The 19,623-nt window shown below is 46.2% G+C and overlaps 1 protein-coding gene across 13 annotated transcripts in view; it reads left to right on the top strand.

Annotated features, from left to right (window-relative positions):
• Positions 1–1,292: 1,292 nt before the first annotated feature.
• JARID2 (jumonji and AT-rich interaction domain containing 2) overlaps positions 1,293–19,623 on the top strand; it is a 282,534-nt gene continuing 264,203 nt past the window's right edge. For 5 of the 13 annotated variants that reach the window (XM_078368300.1, XM_078368298.1, XM_035294838.3 and 2 more), the window contains exon 1: positions 1,857–2,404. Coding sequence is in view for 4 of the 13 variants with exons in the window: in XM_035294838.3 (XP_035150729.2) it covers positions 2,360–2,404 (45 nt within the window). In the remaining 9 variants the exon portion in view is untranslated. Of the gene's footprint in view, positions 1,429–1,856; positions 2,405–4,077; positions 4,196–4,605; positions 4,744–4,867; positions 5,263–19,623 lie in introns of those variants that run through there. The other 8 variants (XM_078368303.1, XM_078368295.1, XM_078368297.1 and 5 more) reach the window with 4 other exon arrangements.

Raw genomic sequence — 19,623 nt, 5'->3', positions numbered from 1 at the left:
CTTTCTAGACACCATGGTTATCTCTTCAAACACTGCTGCAAGTAAACAACTGTGTGACCCGAGTATATAGACTTTTGAAGTCTAGGGAATTGGTAGAATAAAATATACGGGTGTGCCTCCGTGGGAGCGCTTCTGCCACGTTTCATTCCAAGGCTAGCCTGAGAATGGAAGACGCTGCTCCTCTAAAACCACAGCGAAAAACAAGGAAATTAACAAGGCAGAATGGCAATGCGAGACTTGACGAAGTTGTTAATAAGGCGAAGGCCCAAAGCGGTACGCCAGGGCCTGCTACTTCATTTATTTCAGCGATTAAACGAGCACGACAGGGGGCTGGCTGGAGGCAGGTAAAAAGCAGGCTCTCCCGTGGCCCGGGCACTTGATATTCCTGGCACTCAGTGTTCGAGATGCTTCCTTACAGTGTGTCTGTGCGGCTCGGTCTCCATATTCCACTCATTTTTACCTCAGCATTTTGCGGTATTTTATCACAAAATCCGCCTGGCAAAGCAAAGATCCCGCCCAGTCTCTTTAAACATAGCTCTTTTCTCGGGAGGCAGCAGCCAGGGCTTCACTCCCGAGCCACCAGGGACGTCCTCCTCGCGGGTCGGGCGGAGGCGCTTTCGCGACCGCGGAGCCACGTGGCGAGCCCAGGCGTGGGGGGGGCGTGGCCCTTCCACGAGGCGACCCCGGCCACCGCCTACCCTGCGCGTGCGGGTGTGCGCTGCTGCGGGGCGCGGAAAGGGTGACCTGGGACTACCCCAGGCGCCCGCAGCACGCTCTGTACACAGACGCGAGGCGCTGTCCTGAGGTGACACCGGCTGCACTGCACAAGCAGCAGGCGCCGCCGATCAACTAGTTCGCACCGAGGATTCCTCTTGGTGCGTGGCCCAGTTTTCCTTAGGACGGGCTCCAACCCCTCCCTGACACCGCCCCCCTCGCCGCCACGCTCCGAGGCCTTCCCCGGGGAAGCCTCGCGTCCCTCCCCCGCGGCTCTGGGGGGCGCGCGCGCGATTCCTCGATTCCACAGGCGGTTAGCGCCGCGGGTGGGGGTAGGGCGCGCGGGGAGGGGGCCGCCATGGGAGGGGGGCCGGAGGGGGGCCGGCGTGGGGAGTTCCTCGCTCGCGGACCACACGCTCCGCGGGCCAATCCCGAGCCAGCCTCTAGCAGTGTCGCACGCGGGACACGTCCAAGCGTTTGTTGGCACGGTCGGTGAGGGGGAGGGGGCCGAGGGAGGGAGGGGAGTTGAGTGACAGTCTTTGCGGGGCAGGCTGGGAATTGTAGTTCCCAGCTTCCGTGGCCATAGCCATTTTGTAGTCGGGGGACTACAACTTCCAGAAGATCAAGGGGACCATTCTAAGGTGCCCCGGGAATAGGCGGCTCTCCCCGGGGCCGGGCGCCTTGGGGCACTCGTACCCAGCAGCCCGGCTGCAGGTAGACGCGAGGGCAGTGGCGAGTGCTGGCGTGGGGCGGCCGTGGGGTGAGCGGCAGGCAGGGGAAAGGGGGTGAGGTGGAGCGACGGAGCGTGCCATGCATTGAGCTAGGGAGCCTCTCTCAATTTCACGCCTGTGCTCGGCGTGGGAGCGACGCCCAGGGCTTGCCTGGGAGGGGTTCGTCGAGGCCGCTCGGGTGTCTGGTTGGCCAGGCTGCGGGGGTGCCCTGGCCTGGGCCAGGGGCGGTCGGCACCGGGCTAAGCGGGCGCCTGGCGGCCGAGCGGTGGGAGTTTTCGGCTGGCGCCCGGCGGGGAATTACCCGAGGAGCCCTAACTTGTATAAAAGCAGAGTCCATTTAAAGTTGGGCTGGATAGCCTCTCTCTCATTGGTTAGGGGGCTTGGAAAAAAGACTCGGCGAGCCCTCGCTGTGGTGCTGCCGCCGCCGCCGCCGCCGCCGCTGGAGTTGACTCTTCTGCTCGCACTGCTGCTGCAGCACAAACGTGACTTCCAACATTTTTTATTTATCTTTCCCTTTTCTTTTCCAAGATGTAACTACGGATCAGACACTAAGGACCTTCACGTTTCGCTGATGTAGTTTTTGGAGGAAAAAGGGGGGGGAGTGAAGGGCGTCGGTTTTTTTTTTGTGTGTGTGTGTATGTGTTTCGGGGGAAATTTTCCATTATGAGTGTTTTACTAAAGTGAATTTTTTTTTGTTTGCTTCGTTCGTCTTTGGCTCTTTTTTTTTTCCTTCCCAATTTCGGATTTATTTCAAGGCGAATCTGGCTTTGGGGGAAGAGGAAGAAAAGTCGGATTACAAGATCAACCACCACCAACAACAATAAAAACCACCAGGATATTTTTTTGCAAATTTCTGACGGCTTTAAATTCATGAAGCAATTGTCCCCTTTTGCAATCAGCATTTGGATCTCAGAATGAGCAAGGAAAGACCCAAGAGGAATATCATTCAGAAGAAATATGTAAGTGCTCCTAACAACACATCCTTTGACTTGCAGTTTTAAGCAATGGCTGTGAATGTCAAGTTTATAGATAATTCTGCAGCTGAAGGGTTTTAAACACAGCGTCCGATAAGGCTGTTTCTTTCTTTTCTGAAAGAGGGCTTTTCAAGCAAAGTGGTGTCTGCCTAGTTTGGCTGAAAAAACAGATTGGTGTAGAGATACCTCAAGTAAATAAATTGACCTCGAATGACACAACCATAATCTAGTTTTAGATGAAAGGCAAGGGATTTTGGTGGAGCTTGAGGTGGCGGGGGCTTCGGTAATGTAACTAAACTGCATTCTCCAGCGGATTTGGCCCCATATTGCACTTTGCATGCAAATGAGCCTGTGTTATTATTATTAATGTTATTTGGAAAAATCGTGTAACGCGTGTTTGTTGGAAGCCCTTTAAGTTGCAATCGAGGGTCCGATTATGGCGATCTTCTCTTTGCACTGGCACATTAAATTTAATGTCTGTGGTCATTTTGGCTTATCTGGTTTGCAACATAAACCAGTTGGGAATCATGTTACAGCGAAAGCATTTGTTGGGTTTGACTTTAATTTAATAATGAGGCTGGTTTTGTTTGAAAAATTCATGATTTCCAGTTCTAGGGGAAAAGGGCACACACTATGGCTAATGTTTTTAAGTGTGTATGAATGCATATGTAAGTAACTACAAGTCATTTTTTCTTAACTGGGCTTCTGAAATTCGGTGATTATTCAGAGATTTAAATGGTTTGGAATAGTTAAATTGTGCATAGTACAGCTACGTTTTGATTGGCATGAGGAGTGTTTTTGTTTTGTGTGTGGTGCCTTTTTTTTTTTTTTTTTTAAGTTTGAGGGGAGGGAGGAAAGAAGGGGACCAAGGGATTAACCAAATATGCACTCCAGTGATCTGTGATTAGCTGCGTGCTTTAAAGAACTCATTTTTTCAGAAAAGGCCAAATGAACATACCTTAGCGTAAGAGGAAAGTTTTATTTAAGTTGAGTAGACAGATTGGTGTTAATATTTTCCCTTTTTGATCATTGTGGTGTGTGTAATGAGAGATGACCTTCGGTGCACTGGTTTTGTAAAAAATTTAATGGAAAAGCTGAATGCTTCTTCAAGAGAGCTGATTCTTATCTAGACACGTCAACTTCAAGTGTGAAAGAAATTCAAGGTTAGATAATCAAGTCCAACTTAGAAAGCTGTTCATAAAGAATTTAAGAATTAAAATACATCCGCATTGCAGAGGGCTGGGTAGAATGCAAAGGACTAGTTTAAACTCCGGCTGTAGAAACTGCACGGAGGCAACCTTGCCTCGAGCTGGACGCCTTCCCTGGGCACGTCCGTTTCGGATGCAGCCACAAAGCAAATGGGGTAGAACTTGGACGAGAACCCCACCCCGCCTCCCATTCCGGACCTTCTTGAGGTGGAGAGCAGCGTTGGGTGGGTTTTTTTAATTGCGGGCGGTCCGCGGATCGTGTCGAGTCCGGGCGTCCGGCTGCAACACCGTGGCTGGCGGCAGCCGCGGGAGGCACGGCACGAGTTAATGCTCCGGGAACAGAGGTGTTAGCGACGTGCTCGAGCTGGCTGCGGAGGGGACGGCGCGCCGGGGTCGCGGCCGGCTGGGCCCGGGCTGGGCCGGCGGGCGCGCGCGCGGCCTGTAGGGGGCAGACTCCGGGTTCCAGGCTGGCGCGCGAGGCGGGCACCGGGCTACCCTACCCGGGCCGGCTCGCAGGCAGGCGGGCACCGGCCTACTCGGGCCGGCTAGTAGGCAGGCAGGCAGGCTGGTGGGTGGGGCGCGGGGGCGGTGCGGCCTGCGGGGCGCGGGGAGGGGAGAGCGCGCGGGGCGGGGGCGTGGGCGTGCCGGGGAGGGGGCGCGCGGCGCACAGCTGCAGCCGGCGCCCCCCACCGTGCGCACGGCCGAGCATGGCGGCGGCCCGGCCGGCTTCCCTCGGCCCTGCCTGCGGGCTCCGACGCAGTCTCAGGAGCAACAGGTTAAGCCGGCGAGACGTCAGCGCACCCCCTCCCCGCCCCCGGGTTCTTCCCCCGCCGCGCGCTGGCGTTCCGGCCCTCCTTCCCTCCCTCCGCCCCCCGCGGCGCTCGGCCCCGCTCTGTTGTCATTGTGACGTCACAAAGGGACGGGCCCGAGTGGAACCTTCCCCTCCTCCGTGACGTCAAAAGTCGGGCGGGAGGTTCCAGGCGCGGCGGGGCTGCTGGGGAAGGAGGGTGCGGGGCGGGGGCTGCCGCGGAGCCGGGCTGCGGCGTGGGAGGAGGAAGAGGAGGAAGATGCGCTCGGGCTCTGCCTTCCGCTCCCGAGCGTCGCGCTTTCTACCAAGTGAGCGCTGGGGAGCCGTTGGTCCCCAAAGGAGTGTCACTGGACCCTGTTCTGATGCCACTTGGGAAGTGGAGAACGGGGAGGAGGCGCCTCCTTTCTGCAGGAATGTTTTTCTCTGTTCCAGGTCTCCTGATGGTGTTGCATTACTAGCGTGGTACATGTACCCCACCTCCGGTGCTTATGGAAAGAAATAAAAGTATTCGGGGAAAGCTCTGCTTTGTTGGAGGGACCGCGTTGTGGATTTGGCCACTTTGTCACTTGAAGTCGTGTTGGGGATGCTTCGGCAGGATGTGGCCGGATGCCCTTCATGGTGATGCTGCACAGCAGCAACTGTTGCTCTTTCTGAAAGCTTTTCGGTACCATGGTGGAGGGCTCTCCTTTGCTGTGCAGGCTCTGTGCCTACTGACTGTAATTTTGGGGGGCTGGACCAAGGAAGACCTGTCATTGAATCATGTTCTGAGGAGAGCACAGGACTCCTTTAAGTCTCAAGGTGGTTTGGGCTTAGTTCTTCTGAGCAAGGTAACCAGAGGCTGGCATTGTTTTCTCTTTTGTAAAGTGGAAAATCACCTGCCATTGCCGATTAAACTAAGTCACTGAAAAGATCATGTGCACGGAAGATGTAAAGCAGTATGCCTCTTTATATGTAAGATGGCATTATTACTTGAGCTGGTTGAAGGCAGCACGTTTCCCATAATTGGTCTCAAAAGCCAGGGATGCCTGCTGAGTTGCCATTTAGTTTATTACCTTAGCAAAGCAGAGTTGGGGGTGTGATTGTCGATGGTAGGCTTTGGGAGAAATGATTGTTATATTTCATAATAAATGATGTCCTTGAGAAAGTCATAAATTGCAATGTAATCCTGTCTTAATTGTGTTGGGCACGACTCCCACTGCAATACCTTAAATAACTGAAAACATTTGCCTTTGAAAGCCCCAATCCACTTCGACGATAAAAACAGTTGCATGTTTTGCTCTGTGGATGTTTTCTGCCATTTCCATCATTCTACTGCTTGGTTATTCGTAGGGAGAATAACAGATACGATATTGGGGCTTCATTACTATTTGATCTTTGCTTTCTAGCAGGTATCAGTTTGAAATAGAAAATCTCTGCCATGTGAAAATAATAATTCATGTAGTTAGCATGAAAACAAATTGCCAGTTTGATTTTTCTAGGACGGCTCAAGCAGAATTTGTACCACTAGGCTGTCAGTTTTAAGTATCTTAATAATATAATTTAAAAGTATATGATTTAAAAATTGGAAGAAGTTTTGGCTATAGGGTTCAATAGTAAGATTTATTATAATTAAAACTACATAAAATTGTAAAGAAAAAAGTAAGAACACAAATATAGTGGTTGGATTTTTGAGTTTTTTTTGCTTTAAAACTTGCCATTTTAGACAAATTGTTCAGGTTATTTCACAGTTGGTGGAGTGGTGGGGAAATTTGCACGTGATTTTATTGCTGTAGTTTTTCTTTCCTGGGATCTGAATGTGGCTTTCTTGCTACTTGTTTCTAGCAGTGGAAAATCATGCTCTGTGTTAAGTGCAGGGCAGTGGCATTTGAGCTCCTTTTCTTGTTTAGGGACAATATGGAAGGAAGATACAATCAAGTTCAAAGTGTCACTAAAATTTGAAAGAAAAAATAAATTACGTCAAAAAGTAATCCAACTTGCTTTATTTTTCAGGTAATTATTTTTACTGTAGGCTAATATTTAACTCGTGTGTCCCTGTAGCCACTGGCCCAAATAGGAAGTAGAATTATTTGGTACTTGGCATATACAGTGGCTGTTTCTTCATAGTGGGTTAAACCAGTGCCTGTTGCTGGGCTGAAGGCTATTGACACATTTCCAAGTGCCGGTAATCCCAGTGTTTTTAATATATATGTATATGTATGTATGCATGTATGTGTATCCTGCCCTGGAGGTTATTTTAACTTCCCTCCTTCAGAACAAGAAAATCTTTTGGAGTATATAATTGGTGTCAATTACATTCAAAATGGAACTGTTGTCTTTTTTGTCTTCATTTCAGAGAAGACATGGGAATGTCGTACTAGGCATAGTCTATTAAGACACTTGGTGAAGGCTAAACTGGAGAGCCTTTTTAAGCTAGTGCCTTTGCTCATGATGGTGTGAGGACTCACATTCCTGACCAGTCTCACTACTGATCAGCAGGGGAGTTTTGACCTGCTCTGCTTCTGGCCTGGGCTGGTTCACTCCTCCTTAGGCAACCTGGTGGTCGCCTACTCCTGGGAGGTCACCATATTGATGCTGAACTTAGTGCAGACACCTGATTGGTATAGCGCACCACAGTCAAGAACTCCTGGGCTTAAGCGATCCTCCCACCTTAGCCTCCCGAGTAGCTGGGACCGCAGACACACGGCACTGTGCTGAGCTCCTAATCACCGTTTACCTACCCAACCTACTTGCCCTGTTTACTCCAGAACGTTCTGACCAATACCCCAGGACAAAGCTTCTGGGCAGCTCTGGGATGTGCCTCTGTCCCCTTTGGCTTTCACCCAGAAGTCTTGCTAAGTTAAGTGTCAGTTGTTTGTTCCCAAATCTGGTTATTCCAGTTGGGCTTATTATTGTAATTACGGTTAAATATTACGTCAACCTTGAAACAAGCATGAAAAAGAGTTTCAGTGAAAGCTTTTAATTTGACTGTTTTGAAGAAGACTTGATAAAGTCAGTTACTAAGAAAAACAGGTGTTAAATTAGATGTGGGCCAGATATTTATAAGATTTTGGGGAATATCTGTAAGGACTGTCCACATGCATTGCTTTGCAAGTGATTCCCTTTTAAGAACCAAACTCCAGTTATGCCCAGACTTTCCCAACAAACAAAACAGCATAATGTGGAATACCAGGAGAAGTAAGACCCATGATCTGGTGTCAGAAAAACCTGGTGTTAAAAGTATATTTGTCTTTGTCTGTTAAATGTTAAGGAATATCCTTTTTTTCTTTTTAATTTTTTTCTTGTCTAACAAACTTGTTTCCATTAACTAACCGATTTCTGGTTCTTGTCATCCCTCATAAGAGTGCTTCAAACTGTGTTTAGCCTTAATCCCCAAATGCTAAACGGGACTCCCTGTCTGTTTCATGCTATGTAGCTTAGGTAAAGTGTGGATCAGTGTAGAGTAGTCCTACTGAGGTGATTGTATTACTTTTGGAGTTAAAATAATTGTGCCATTCACTTCATGGCAGGGAGCAGAAAGATTAGTGATGCTGCACCTAATTCATGGAGTTCAGAAGCTTGTATTTTGTGATCTGGCAACTTTAATTATATATTGTTTTATTTAGGAGATATTGTGGAAGATCTGTTCCATTTCAAATCCTTAAGCCTTACCTGTTAATAAAAATGAGACCAGGGGCCAGGCGTGGTGGCTCATGGCTGTAATCTTAGCACTTTGGGAGGCCAAGGCGGGTGGATCACCTGAGGTCGGGAGTTTGAGATCAGCCTGACCAACATGGGGAAACCTCATTTCTACTAAAAATACAAAATTAGCCAGGTGTGGTGGTGCATGTCTTCATTCCAGCTACTTGGGAGGCTGAGGCAGGAGAATCGCTTGAACCCACGAGGTGGAAGTTGGGGTGAGCCATGAGTGCCATTGCACTCCAGCCTGTGCAAAAAGAACAAAACTCTGTCTCAGAAAAATAAAAATTAAATAATTAAAAATAACCTTTAAAAAATGAGACCAGTTGAATCCATTTTTTCATGTGCTCAATTATGTTTTGTTTCTTTCTGTCTTCCAGATAACTGTACTCTTTATTTCTGTGACTTCCTAAGACAAGCCTCAATTGCTTTTCCAGGCCCCAGTCTTTGTTTTTCTGATTCCTTTTGTCCATAAACCTTTTCCATACTTACCTCACCCTTGGAGGCATCTTTTATTCCAGGAGGTGGGAACTCCATGATGTCTCTCTACATTTTTGTAGAAAATTAGAGTGAGCAAGATTTTATTTTCATTATCCTTCTAGGTTTTAATCTTTCTTGACTTCAGACAATCCTATACCCTTCTGGAAGTATCAGGTTTTTTAAATAAGGATTTTGAAAATTTAATTCTGATTCAGAATAAAATTATTAAAAGTGGAGTTGACCTGTCATTTTGCTCTTGGTGGAAGAATCCTGTTTCCAGGACTTGCTGTTCCTGTCACTTCATTCCCCTCCAGCCACCCCAGATGGAGTCTGTCGCTCAGGCTCGAGTGCAGTGGTATGATCTCGGCCAGCTTTTGGCTCCTGGGTTCAAGCGGATTCTTCTGCCTCAGCCTCCCAAGTAGCTGAGATTACAGGCATGTGTCACCACGCCCAGCTAATTTTTGTATAGAGGTAGGGTTTCATCATGTTGGCCAGGCTGGTCCTGAACTTGTAACCTTGTGATCTGCCTGCCTTGGCCTCCTAAAGTGCGAGATTACAGGCGTTAAGCTACTGCACTTGGCCCCCTGTCAATTCTTGCAGGTGGCTTTTGTCTTTCTAGCCCTCTCAGGCTGTAGGAAAGAGCCCATGTACATTGTCTCAAAGGGCAAGGTCTAGGTAGTTCCTGTGTGAGCAGCCACAGCTCCACAACACTCTGGATCTCTGTTTTTTTCCACTTTTACCAGTTTGCCATGCCACAGATTTCACTGTTGTTGTAAGGGTGCTGCCCACCTGTCCTGGGTCTCTTTTTTCCGTTTGAAGAAATGTCCCAGAAAAACATGGATTGTAGAAAACACCTCCAGGTGGCCACTTAACACCCACTTATCTTAATGGTATTGTGAAGAGAGGACTCGGTCGCTTCTGAAATAACCATCCACATTGTGAGTTTACGCGAGAAAAGGAGTTTCTGAGTCCATTTTACAGATGAGAAAAGTAAGGTGAAAAACTAGCTAGATGGTTAGTTTTCTGTATTCGCTCCCCGCTTTTGAGTTCAGAGAAAATAGAGATAAAATGAATGATCAGTGGAGCCCCAAAAAGGGGAGAAGAAAAGGTTATAAAAGGGGCTCTTGGCAGCCTTTGGAGAGAGGCTTTTCACTTGAGAATGTTGGGGAAGCGAGGGCAGTTCTGTCAGGAGTGTCTGTCTCATGTGTGTTTGTGTTTGTTGTTTTTTTGACGCACCAGTTGGTGGAGCTGCCCCCTTATCCCCAGCTGGCTGTCTCCTTGAGTCATCACTGGAAGAAGAGCTGAGATCCCGTGTCCCTTGGGACAGGATGGTTTATGCTCTTTAGTCTTACTGGTGCCCACACCACATTCTTGGGTGTATCTGAGGCCCAGCGTGGGTTGCAGTTGTCCAGACTTACAGGAACCGGTTTGATTTCCCAGGGCTGTTGACTTTTTCTTGTACTTGTATCTTTGCCCCTGACTTTGAGGCCTAGGGGACCATGGAGCACTGGGGAAGTCATTTGCTCTGAGTCCTTACCAGGGGCTGGGCCGTCCATTAAACAAAGGCTGTCCAGATGTGTTAATGAGGCGTTGTGAGTAATGCGAACATTATACATAATGACTTACATAATCATAGGACAGATGCGGGTGTTAGCGAAAGAGGAACCCTACTGCTAGAAGTTGTTGAGAGCTATTCTTGAGAGCTGGTGCTGCCTAAAAGGTCTCAATTGGATTTTAAGTTCTAATTTTGTAAGTCTGTCAAGCTCCATCACCCATGAAGAGGAAGGCCAGTGAACACTGAAGTATTATCAACAGCAATGTTTATGTACTGGGGTCCTAGAAGGTTAACAAAATACATAGCCACAGGGCTGGGTGCCGTGGCTCACGCCTGTAATCCCAGCACTTTGGGAGGCAGAGGCTGGCGGATAACTTGATGTCTGGAGACCAGCGTGGCCAATGTGGTGAAACTCCTCTCTACTAAAAATACAAAAAGTCCAGGCATGTGATCCACCCGCCTTGGCCTCCCAAAGTGCTGGGATTACAGGTGTGAGCCACTGCGGCTGGCAGGAATTCTTAATAGTAACTTTTTTTTGAGCGGGGAGTAAGGAAGGAGTGAAAAGAATGCATTGTGTGACTCTTATCTACCTGGAGACCGGTGTACCTGGACAGCAGCCCAGGTATCTTTTTTTATTTTTTACTTTTTTACACAGAGTCTCGCTCTGTCTCCCAGGTTGGAGTTCAGTGGCGCGATCTCAGCTCAATGCAACCTCTGCCTCCTGGGTTCAAGCGATTCTCCTGCCTCAGTCTCCTGAGTAGCTGGGATTACAGGTGCGTGCCACCACGCCCAGCTAATTTTTGTATTTTTATTAGAGATGGGGTTTTACCATGTTGGTCAGGCTGCTCACAGCTCCTAACCTCGTGAACCGCCCGCGTCAGCCTCTTAAAGTGCTGGGATTACAGGCCTGAGCCACTGTGCCCAGCACAGCCCAGGTATCTTAAGTGACTGAATCTGTCATGAGAATGTGGGAGATCTTTTGGTGTCCATTTTATTGATCTCTTAAAATCTGGGTGTTTCTGTTTCCATTATTTCCTAACCACCATTTTGGTGACAGCTTGGTCTGCAGTGGTAGTGTATTATCTCTTGGTTCTCATTTCGGCCAGCTGTTAGAGTGTTTGGTGCCTGTGGGGGCAGAAACAGGTGCCAGGAGGAAATGAGAAGGGATTAGGAGTGAGCATGTGTTTCTTGCATTTAGTCTTTCTATAGGTTTGCAGAAGGGGGCTGAATGAATGCTTATTCTGTTAAGCAGCAGACTTGTGTGCTTTGTGTACGTGCCTTATTACTTCTACTAAATGGACCTCAGTAATGAAAGCCTCAGATTTGGACAGGATTGTGACTATATGGGGTACCTCTGTGGTAATGAACAGGGTTGGGCATGTGAGTCTAGTTCAAGTTTGGCCCTGTTTTAAACTGGCTGTGTGACATCAGGCAAGCTATACAACCTCGCTGAGCTATTTCCTCATCTGGACAACTCGTTTCATGCACTTCACAGGCTTGTTGCTGGGAGAAACAGGGGAATTTTTGATGTGAAAGCACTTTGTAAACTGCATACTGCTGCACAAATGCTCAAGGTATTATTACACAGTTGGAAATCACCAACCTGGAGACATCAGGCCTGCCGGCGGCCTTCCTGCCTGACTCAGATATAAATGAATCAAATAAATTCTGCACTTTGATTCTTAATAAAGCAAGTGGATAGCAAGTAACAGATGCACTTTGGGATACTGAACAAGGCTTTATGGATTAGAAGGTGATGTAATCACCTTCCACCCCGTCCTATATCAGCCAACACTTGACTCCCAAATACACCTGGATGGTGAAATGGAAAGAGGGATAGATTGAGAATTAAGATTGGAGTGCGCTGAATCTGTGCACAAAGACGTTTAACTAAAGAAGACATAGTCCTTGAATTTACAAATCTGATCATGATCTGATCGTGATCCTTCAGTGGCTCTCTCAGGATCGAGTCTAAATTAAGTTTGTCCTCAGCATGGCATAAAAAGCCCTTGCTCTGCTCTGTGCTTATCCTGCCACTGATCCACTTCACACATCCTGGGCTTCAGCTGAGCCCCGTGTCTTACTCTTCTACTTGCTGGGTGAATGGATTACCTGAGGAGCTCATGGTGTCTGTCTGAAGCCTGCCACCCTGTTGACTCAGTCTGGCAGAGCTATTTCTCCCTGTTGACTGGTCTCACACTTGATGTTTAGGTGCTGGAGTTATTTGCTTACATGTCTCTCACCCTATTAACCCTACAAGAGTAGGGGCTGAATTTATGTCTGTGTAGGTCAACGTTAATGTCTATTGCATAGTATACATTTGAGGAATATTTGAGTTCAAACTTGTGTTGGAGTATTTCAAGTGTTACTTAGTAGTAGGAGGGAATTGGTATGGATCCAGTGGAAAAGATAGACTTAACTGATCACAGTGTTGGATACTATAATTTTATAGTTGAGAATTTCTCAGGTTTCTAGTACTGTTGTTAAGTGACCTGCGTGTGGTTGCACATTTTATCAGAGACAGCTGGGGCATGAAATCCAGGCCCAATACAGTAGAAGGCCCTCTCTGTTACTGCCTTTGGAAATACTTCTTCCTTTCAGGGGGATTCTTAGTTATCCATGGTAACTACAGTAATTGATTCATTTTCATGGAAAAATAAAATCCATGTGTAATCCCCATACCTAATTAAGCCAATAGCATTTTACTTTTGTGCAGATGGCCTTTTTTGGTTAAGAAGTGATTCAAATCAGACAAGTACTCAAAAGGTAGAAATCATTGAAATCTTATACCGGGCATTCCTCCACTTGTAGATGCAGTTTTACAAATGTGGGCTCATACTCTTTAAGTGCTGTGTTTTTTTTTTTTTTTTGAGACAGAGTTTCGCTGTTGTTACCCAGACTGGAGTGCAATGGCGTGATCTCGGCTCACCGCAACCTCCGCCTCCTGGGTTCAAGCAATTCTCCTGCCGCAGCCTCCCGAGTAGCTGGGATTACAGGCACGCACCACCATGCCCAGCTAATTTTTGTATTTTTAGTAGAGACGGGGTTTCATCTTGTTGAACAGGATGGTCTTGATCTCTTGACCTCATGATCCACCCGCCTTGGCCTCGCAAAGTGCTGGGATTATAGGTGTGAGCCACCGCGCCCGGCCAAATGCTGTATTTTTAATAACTGCGGTTTGCATTGATAACTTTGATGGTAATCAAAGACAATGATTTTTAATGGCCTCAAGGCAGTTGGTTGATGGATACCACCATTTTCTTGACTCATCTCTTTGGGATGGTTTTTTACAGGTTTTGGGCCATTGTACAAAATGATGCCTGCAGCTCGCTTTGCATGCATCTGTTTGCACTCAACTCTAAATTCTTCACTGTGAAATGACTGACTCAGAAGTGCCCGTGCTTCCGTTATGATCGTTGCTAGCTCCTTGCTTTCTTGGAGAGAGACCATACTAATTTACGGTCCCACAGGTCGTACGCGTTAGGCCAGTGGGTTTGTTTGTTTGTTTCTTGGCTTTTAAAAACCAGTACAGGCATTTGTAATGAGTAGTAAAGATGTCAGTGGAGTTTTATTTAAGTTTCTATTTTCTTTGTGTCCTCTTTCAGGGCATTTTGAACTAAATGAGATAAGATATGTGAAAGCACTTTGTAAAACAAAATTGCTCCAGGAACACAACGTATTATTAGCCAGAACAGCTCCGGTAGGGAAGGGAAAGGAGAGGGAGAGCCTTGGGTAATTATACAGTGATATTCTTTATATGTATGAAATGCTTTTTTTTGTGAGGACATAGAGATACTTAAGTAATAAAGATGACCCATAATCACATTGTTCCCATACGTGATCTTAGCGTTGTTTGTGAGAAGTGGGCTTTCTATGTTTGCAAAGATCCCTTTGGGCTGTGGCTTGGAAGACTGTTCAGTTTAATACAGCATATTTCGGTTGCTTACCATGTTCTGGCCCTGTGTTGGGAGTTTGAAAATACGACATTGCCCTTGTCTGACGCGCATTTACAAGTTAATTGGCAGCAGGGGTGCAGAAAGCTGGGAGGAGAGCGGTGACTTTGAAGTCAGACTTAAGTTGAGAATCTCTGCTCTGTCATCTTGGGTAAATCACCTCTCCAGGTCTCAGTTTTACCTTTGAAATGGGAATAATTGTGCCTTCATTATTGGCCTCTCAAGGTCATTTTGTGGGAGGCTGAATCAAATGTTAAGTGTGAAGTGCTTTATAAACTGTGACTGTTTAGACCGTGTTATTTTAAGTTCTGCAGGTCATTGTGGCTATAATTCTCCAAGTGCAAGATTGAAGAGGAAACTGTGTTTCTGGGTCATCTATGCTGTTTATAGTATATCCCAGTTTGAGGAAGAGGATGGAAATAATAAGGGTGCTTAGCACTTTTCCTTCTCCCCAAGGTTTGGTTTTCTTCCTAACTTATGGAAAAATACAGTGCGAGTCTCTTTACACCCAGACAAACTTTAGGATTGATGGGATTTTTTTTTTTGAGACGGAGTTTCGCTCTTGTTACCCAGGCTGGAGTGCAATGGCACGATCTCAGCTCACCGCAACCTCCGCCTTGTGGGTTCAAGCAATTCTCCTGCCTCAGCCTCCCGAGTAGCTGGGACTACAGGTGCGCACCACCATGCCCAGCTAATTTTTGTATTTTTAGTAGAGACGGGGTTTCACCTCGTTGACCAGGATGGTCTCGATCTCTTGACCTCGTGATCCACCTGCCTCGGCCTCCCAAAGTGCTGGGACTATAGGTGTGAGCCACCGCACTCGGCCTGATTGATGGGATTTTTATCTTCCTTCTGCCCTCCCTGGTTTGTGAGGATGAGGGTAGTATTCACAGGGTGTCTAAGAAGAAGCATTACTTTTTTGCATACTTTTGAATGAACTACTTTGCCTGCCTTTTATTTTCCAGGCTAGATGTACCCCTAGAGACGAGGTGGAACCTAACACTTGGTTTTACCTAAATTGCCTCCTTTTCCATTCTTATGCTGCCCAGAGCCCTAAAGCTCTGTTTGTTCTATTTTCAGCTTGTAATACTGTCTTGATGGTGGAGGATGAAAGGGCTGATGTGAATGGAAGGCATTTAATAAGGAGTCATGGTCTGGAGCCCCAGTCAAATTGGTAGCACATGGTTTTCAGCTGCCTTGAAAGGCTTGCTTGCGTGGTCTTGCCTTGCCAGCGCTGTGACACCACCAGGCTGGGCCTATACACAATGCCACGTCTCCTTCTCAAACTGATGATTTGGAGTGGCAAATCCTCTGGCTTTGAGAGATGCCAAAGGAATGGTAGACTTGGCTCCTTAATCTTTTGAAGATCATAAACTGTTTGCTTGGGCTTGTTCGTCTGCACTTAGGACAGTTTAGATGGGTGTGTTGTGGGGATGAGGTTATATTAGTGGGATTTTGTTTAACATTCGGTTTTAATCACTGTTCAGCCTCCTCACTAGGCCTCCTAGCTGGTTACATTTTTTTGAGGGGGGTTAATTTTATATATTTATTTATGTATGTTGTCCTTCATTCTCTCTCTTTTTTTTACAATATTGCTAAAGAAGCCCCTCATTCTCAAAAAGGAGTTAAAGCCACAACGAGCTGTCATTTCAGGAGCAAATAATTTTTACTTGGATCTAACTCAAGTTTGCTTTCCAAATAACAAAAAAGGGACAGTCAGATTAAAATATGGACAGCAGAGAGTTGTTCATTCATCTCAGTGCAACAGTATTTTTTTGCTTTTGGTTTGAAGTGTTGACCTAAAACTGTAACTGAGTTAGAGGCAAGTTTTGCTAAATAGTATTGGTATTGACACTCTGACAGAACTTTTAATCTGAAAGAATTTTAAAGATGCATGAAAGTAATCCCCAGTGATGATTACATCTTCTAGTGTCAGAGATCAGATTTCTATTTAAATACCAATGCAGTTTATCACTTTTTTCCACAGTGCAGGGGGCCAGGGAGGGTCTGGATTTAATAGTGAACTTGTGAACTTGAGTTACTTAGGTGGGGGCCATTGGAGGGTGTTACTGCATGATTCAGTGTTCTGTGTCTTTAAAAGTGTTTTCAAATATTCATTCGATACCGTAATCCTCAAAACTACTGTTAGAATTCCAAACCATTGTGGTTTATTTATTTATTTATTTATTTTAATTGAGACGGAGTTTCGCTCTTGTTACCCAGGCTGGAGTGCAATGGTGTGATCTCGGCTCACCGCAACCTCCGCCTTCTGGGTTCAGGCAATTCTCCTGCCTCAGCTTCCTGAGTAGCTGGGATTACAGGCACGTGCCACCATGCCCAACTAATTTTTGTATTTTAGTAGAGACTAAATACAGCCTCCCAGCTACTCAGGAGGCTGAGGCAGGAGAATTGCCTGAACCCAGGAGGCGGAGGTTGCGGTGAGCCGAGATCACACCATTGCACTCCAGCCTGGGTAACAAGAGCGAAACTCCATCTCAAAAAAAAGAAAGGAAACCTTTAAATAAAGAACATAATTTGGCTTGCCTCATTGTCCCAGAGTCTGGGCTCTGGGCATATCTAAGCCATGGGCCAAGTCTCGTAGTTGAAGAGTTCGGGAAATACTTGTTTCAGTATAAACACCAGCTCAATATAAACACCATCAATTAGTTCTGCTGAAACTCCTGGTGCAAATAAGAACTTGCAAAGCTTCATGTTCTACGGAGTTCTTGTCTGGGTGAGGTAAGGAGTGCAGTACTCCTCAATCTTCTGTACTTGTGATAAATCAAAACTCTGATGATGCTATTAAAATGGGTTTTCTTTTGGCCCTGGTAAACTGGAAAGCATTGCAAGGTAGGGAGGATAGATTTCACTTGGAAATAGCTGAAGCTAAAAAGTGGTGGCTTTGTTTTTTTCTTTCTTCTAACTGTACTCCTTGCTCTAATTAAGCGATGTGATTGCTGTCCCAATACTGACATACCCCAGGATGAAACACATTTTCTACTCAAGTAGCCTTTTTTCCCCCTTGCCTTCTATGAGACTTGCTGAAGTCGTCATGTTATTTCTTTCCAGAATTTATTGGAGCATTAGGCAAAAGCCTCTTGGGAGTATAAATAATGATGATTCTAAAGAACAGTCAGTTTACCAAGGAAGGCCATTATCTTTGACTTGCAAAGCTTTTACAGCCAGACATTGTTTGCTTACAGTTGTTTAATACAAATGAAGACCTTAATGGTAAGAAGAGTCCTATTACTACTCCCTTTGTACATGGAGGTCATCCCAATAAAGAAGGGATGATGTCACCTTGCTCAGGCATTAACAGCTTGCTTTTCGGGACAGGCATTATATACAGTTCATGAAGGCCTTGGATGGTGTTTTTTCCTCTAAGGAATGTGGTTCCTGGTTGCTTTCTTTTCTGCCATCAACAGCAAATAATCCTCTTTGCTGAGTGTTGAACGATTTCTAAAGTTGATAAGGAATACTGTTTTTGTTTCTATTTTTGCTGTGGGACATTGCTCTGTTCCCCAGGGAATGGTGTGATCTCGGCTCACTGCAACCTCCACTTCACTTCCGGGGTTCTAGCGATTCTCCTGCCTCAGCCTCCTGAGTAGCTGGGATTACAGATGCCTGCCACCACATTCTGTTAATTTTTGTAATTTTGGTAGAGACAGGGTTTCACCATGTTTTTCAGGCTGGTCTTGAACAGGTGATCCACCTGCCTCAGCCTCCCAAAGTGCTGGGATTACAGGCGTGAGCCACCACACCTGGCTGATAAAGAATATTGAGTTTACTTTTGGACTCCCTTCCTACTACTTCCTGCCCTGTACTGTATACCTTACTTACAAAGTCAGGGATTGTATACCTTATATATAAGTTCAGGGATGGTTTTAAAACCAAGGACCTTTCTGAGTAGGCAGTCACATGGAAAGGGTATGTATAAATGAAGAATCTGGCTTTTTTTTTTTTTTTTTTTTTTTGCCTGTATCCTTGCTGGGGGAAAATTTTTTAATTTTAAAGTTTTGTAGAGGTGGGGTCTCACTGTGTTTCTCGGTTGGTCTTAAACTCCTCGCTTCTAGTTTGAGACCAGCCTGACCAACATGGTGAAACACTGTCTCTCCTGAAAGAAAAAAACAAAATATTAGTTGGGCGTGACGATGTGTGACTTTAATCCCAGCTACTCAGGAGGCTGAGGCAGGAGAATTGCTTGAAGTTGGGAGGCACAGGTTGCAGTGAGGTGAGATTGCACCACTGTACTCCATTCTGGCAACAGAGCGAGACTCCATCTCAAAAAAAAAGGTAAATAAGCTCCTGGCCTTGAGTGATCTTCATTCCCGTTCTTTCAGCCTCTCACATCTACGAATCATTTGCTGTCTTTGTGGATTTGCTTATTCTGGATATTTCATATGAATGAAGTAATATGTGGACTTTTGTGACTTGTGTCTTTTAAAATTATATTTCTCTCTTTTTTTTTTTTCTTTGAGATGGAATTTTGCTCATGTTGCCCGGGCTAGAGTGCAATGGTGTGATCTCGGCTCACTGCAGCCTCCGCCTCCCTAGGTTCAAGCGATTCTCTTGCCTCAGCCTCTGTGGTAGCTGGGATTACAGGCATGTACCACAATGCCCAGCTAATTTTTTGTGTTTTTGGTAGAGATGGGGTTTCGCTATGTTGGCCAGGCTGATCTCAAACTCTTGACCTCTGGTGACCTACTGGCCTCAGCCTCCCAAAGTGCTGGGATTACAGGCATGAGCCACCACGCCCAGCTTAAAATTGTGTTTCTAAAATTCATGCTGAAGTGTGTATTGGTACTTCATTCCTTTTTGTGGCAGAATAACTTTCCATTGTGTGGATGTACCATTCTTTGTGTATCCAGTCATGAGCTGCTGGACACTGGAGTTGTTTCTGCTGTTTGGGTATTGTGAATAATTCTGCCATGAACATTTGTGTGCAGGTTTTTGTGTGAATTTGTATTTCTCGTGGAATACCTTGTTAGAAAAGAATGCATATACACATTACTACTAAACGTATTTTCTGTCAGTAAGCTGTGTTTCAGTTTATGCCTCTGAACCTGATGTGCTTGGTTCAGCAGGGTCCTATGCTGTGCCCTGTCCTTCTGCTTTCCCTTTCAGGGGTGTGTGTGTGTAGTGGGGGGTCCTCATTTTCCTTACTGCCTGCCACTCTCCATGTCACTGTGGGTGGCCAAGAGTGGTCTCATTTCCTCTACCCCTTTGCAAACTGAAAACACTGTTCACACGTGCTAGTGCTAGCATCATAGGCTCCAGTGGCTTGGTGGTGGGACTTCACATTTCCTGCCTTAACCTTTGGTTTTGACTTTCTTGTGGTTACCTCTGTCAGCATTCTTTGGCAGAGGACTATGGGGAGTAGAATGAGCTAGAAATTCTCCCTGATTTTCTTGCTCCTTCCAAGTCTGCTGAACCAAAAATGGTTTTAATATTTCTTTGGAAAAAAACTACCCTTCATCATGAACTCCATTAAGAACTGGGAGTTCTTTTAAGGAGGAGGGATGTTG

This window comes from Callithrix jacchus, chromosome 4 (genome assembly GCF_049354715.1).
Source record: "Callithrix jacchus isolate 240 chromosome 4, calJac240_pri, whole genome shotgun sequence".
Taxonomy (NCBI): domain Eukaryota; kingdom Metazoa; phylum Chordata; class Mammalia; order Primates; family Cebidae; genus Callithrix; species Callithrix jacchus.
This window is presented reverse-complemented; position numbering and strand designations above follow the sequence as displayed.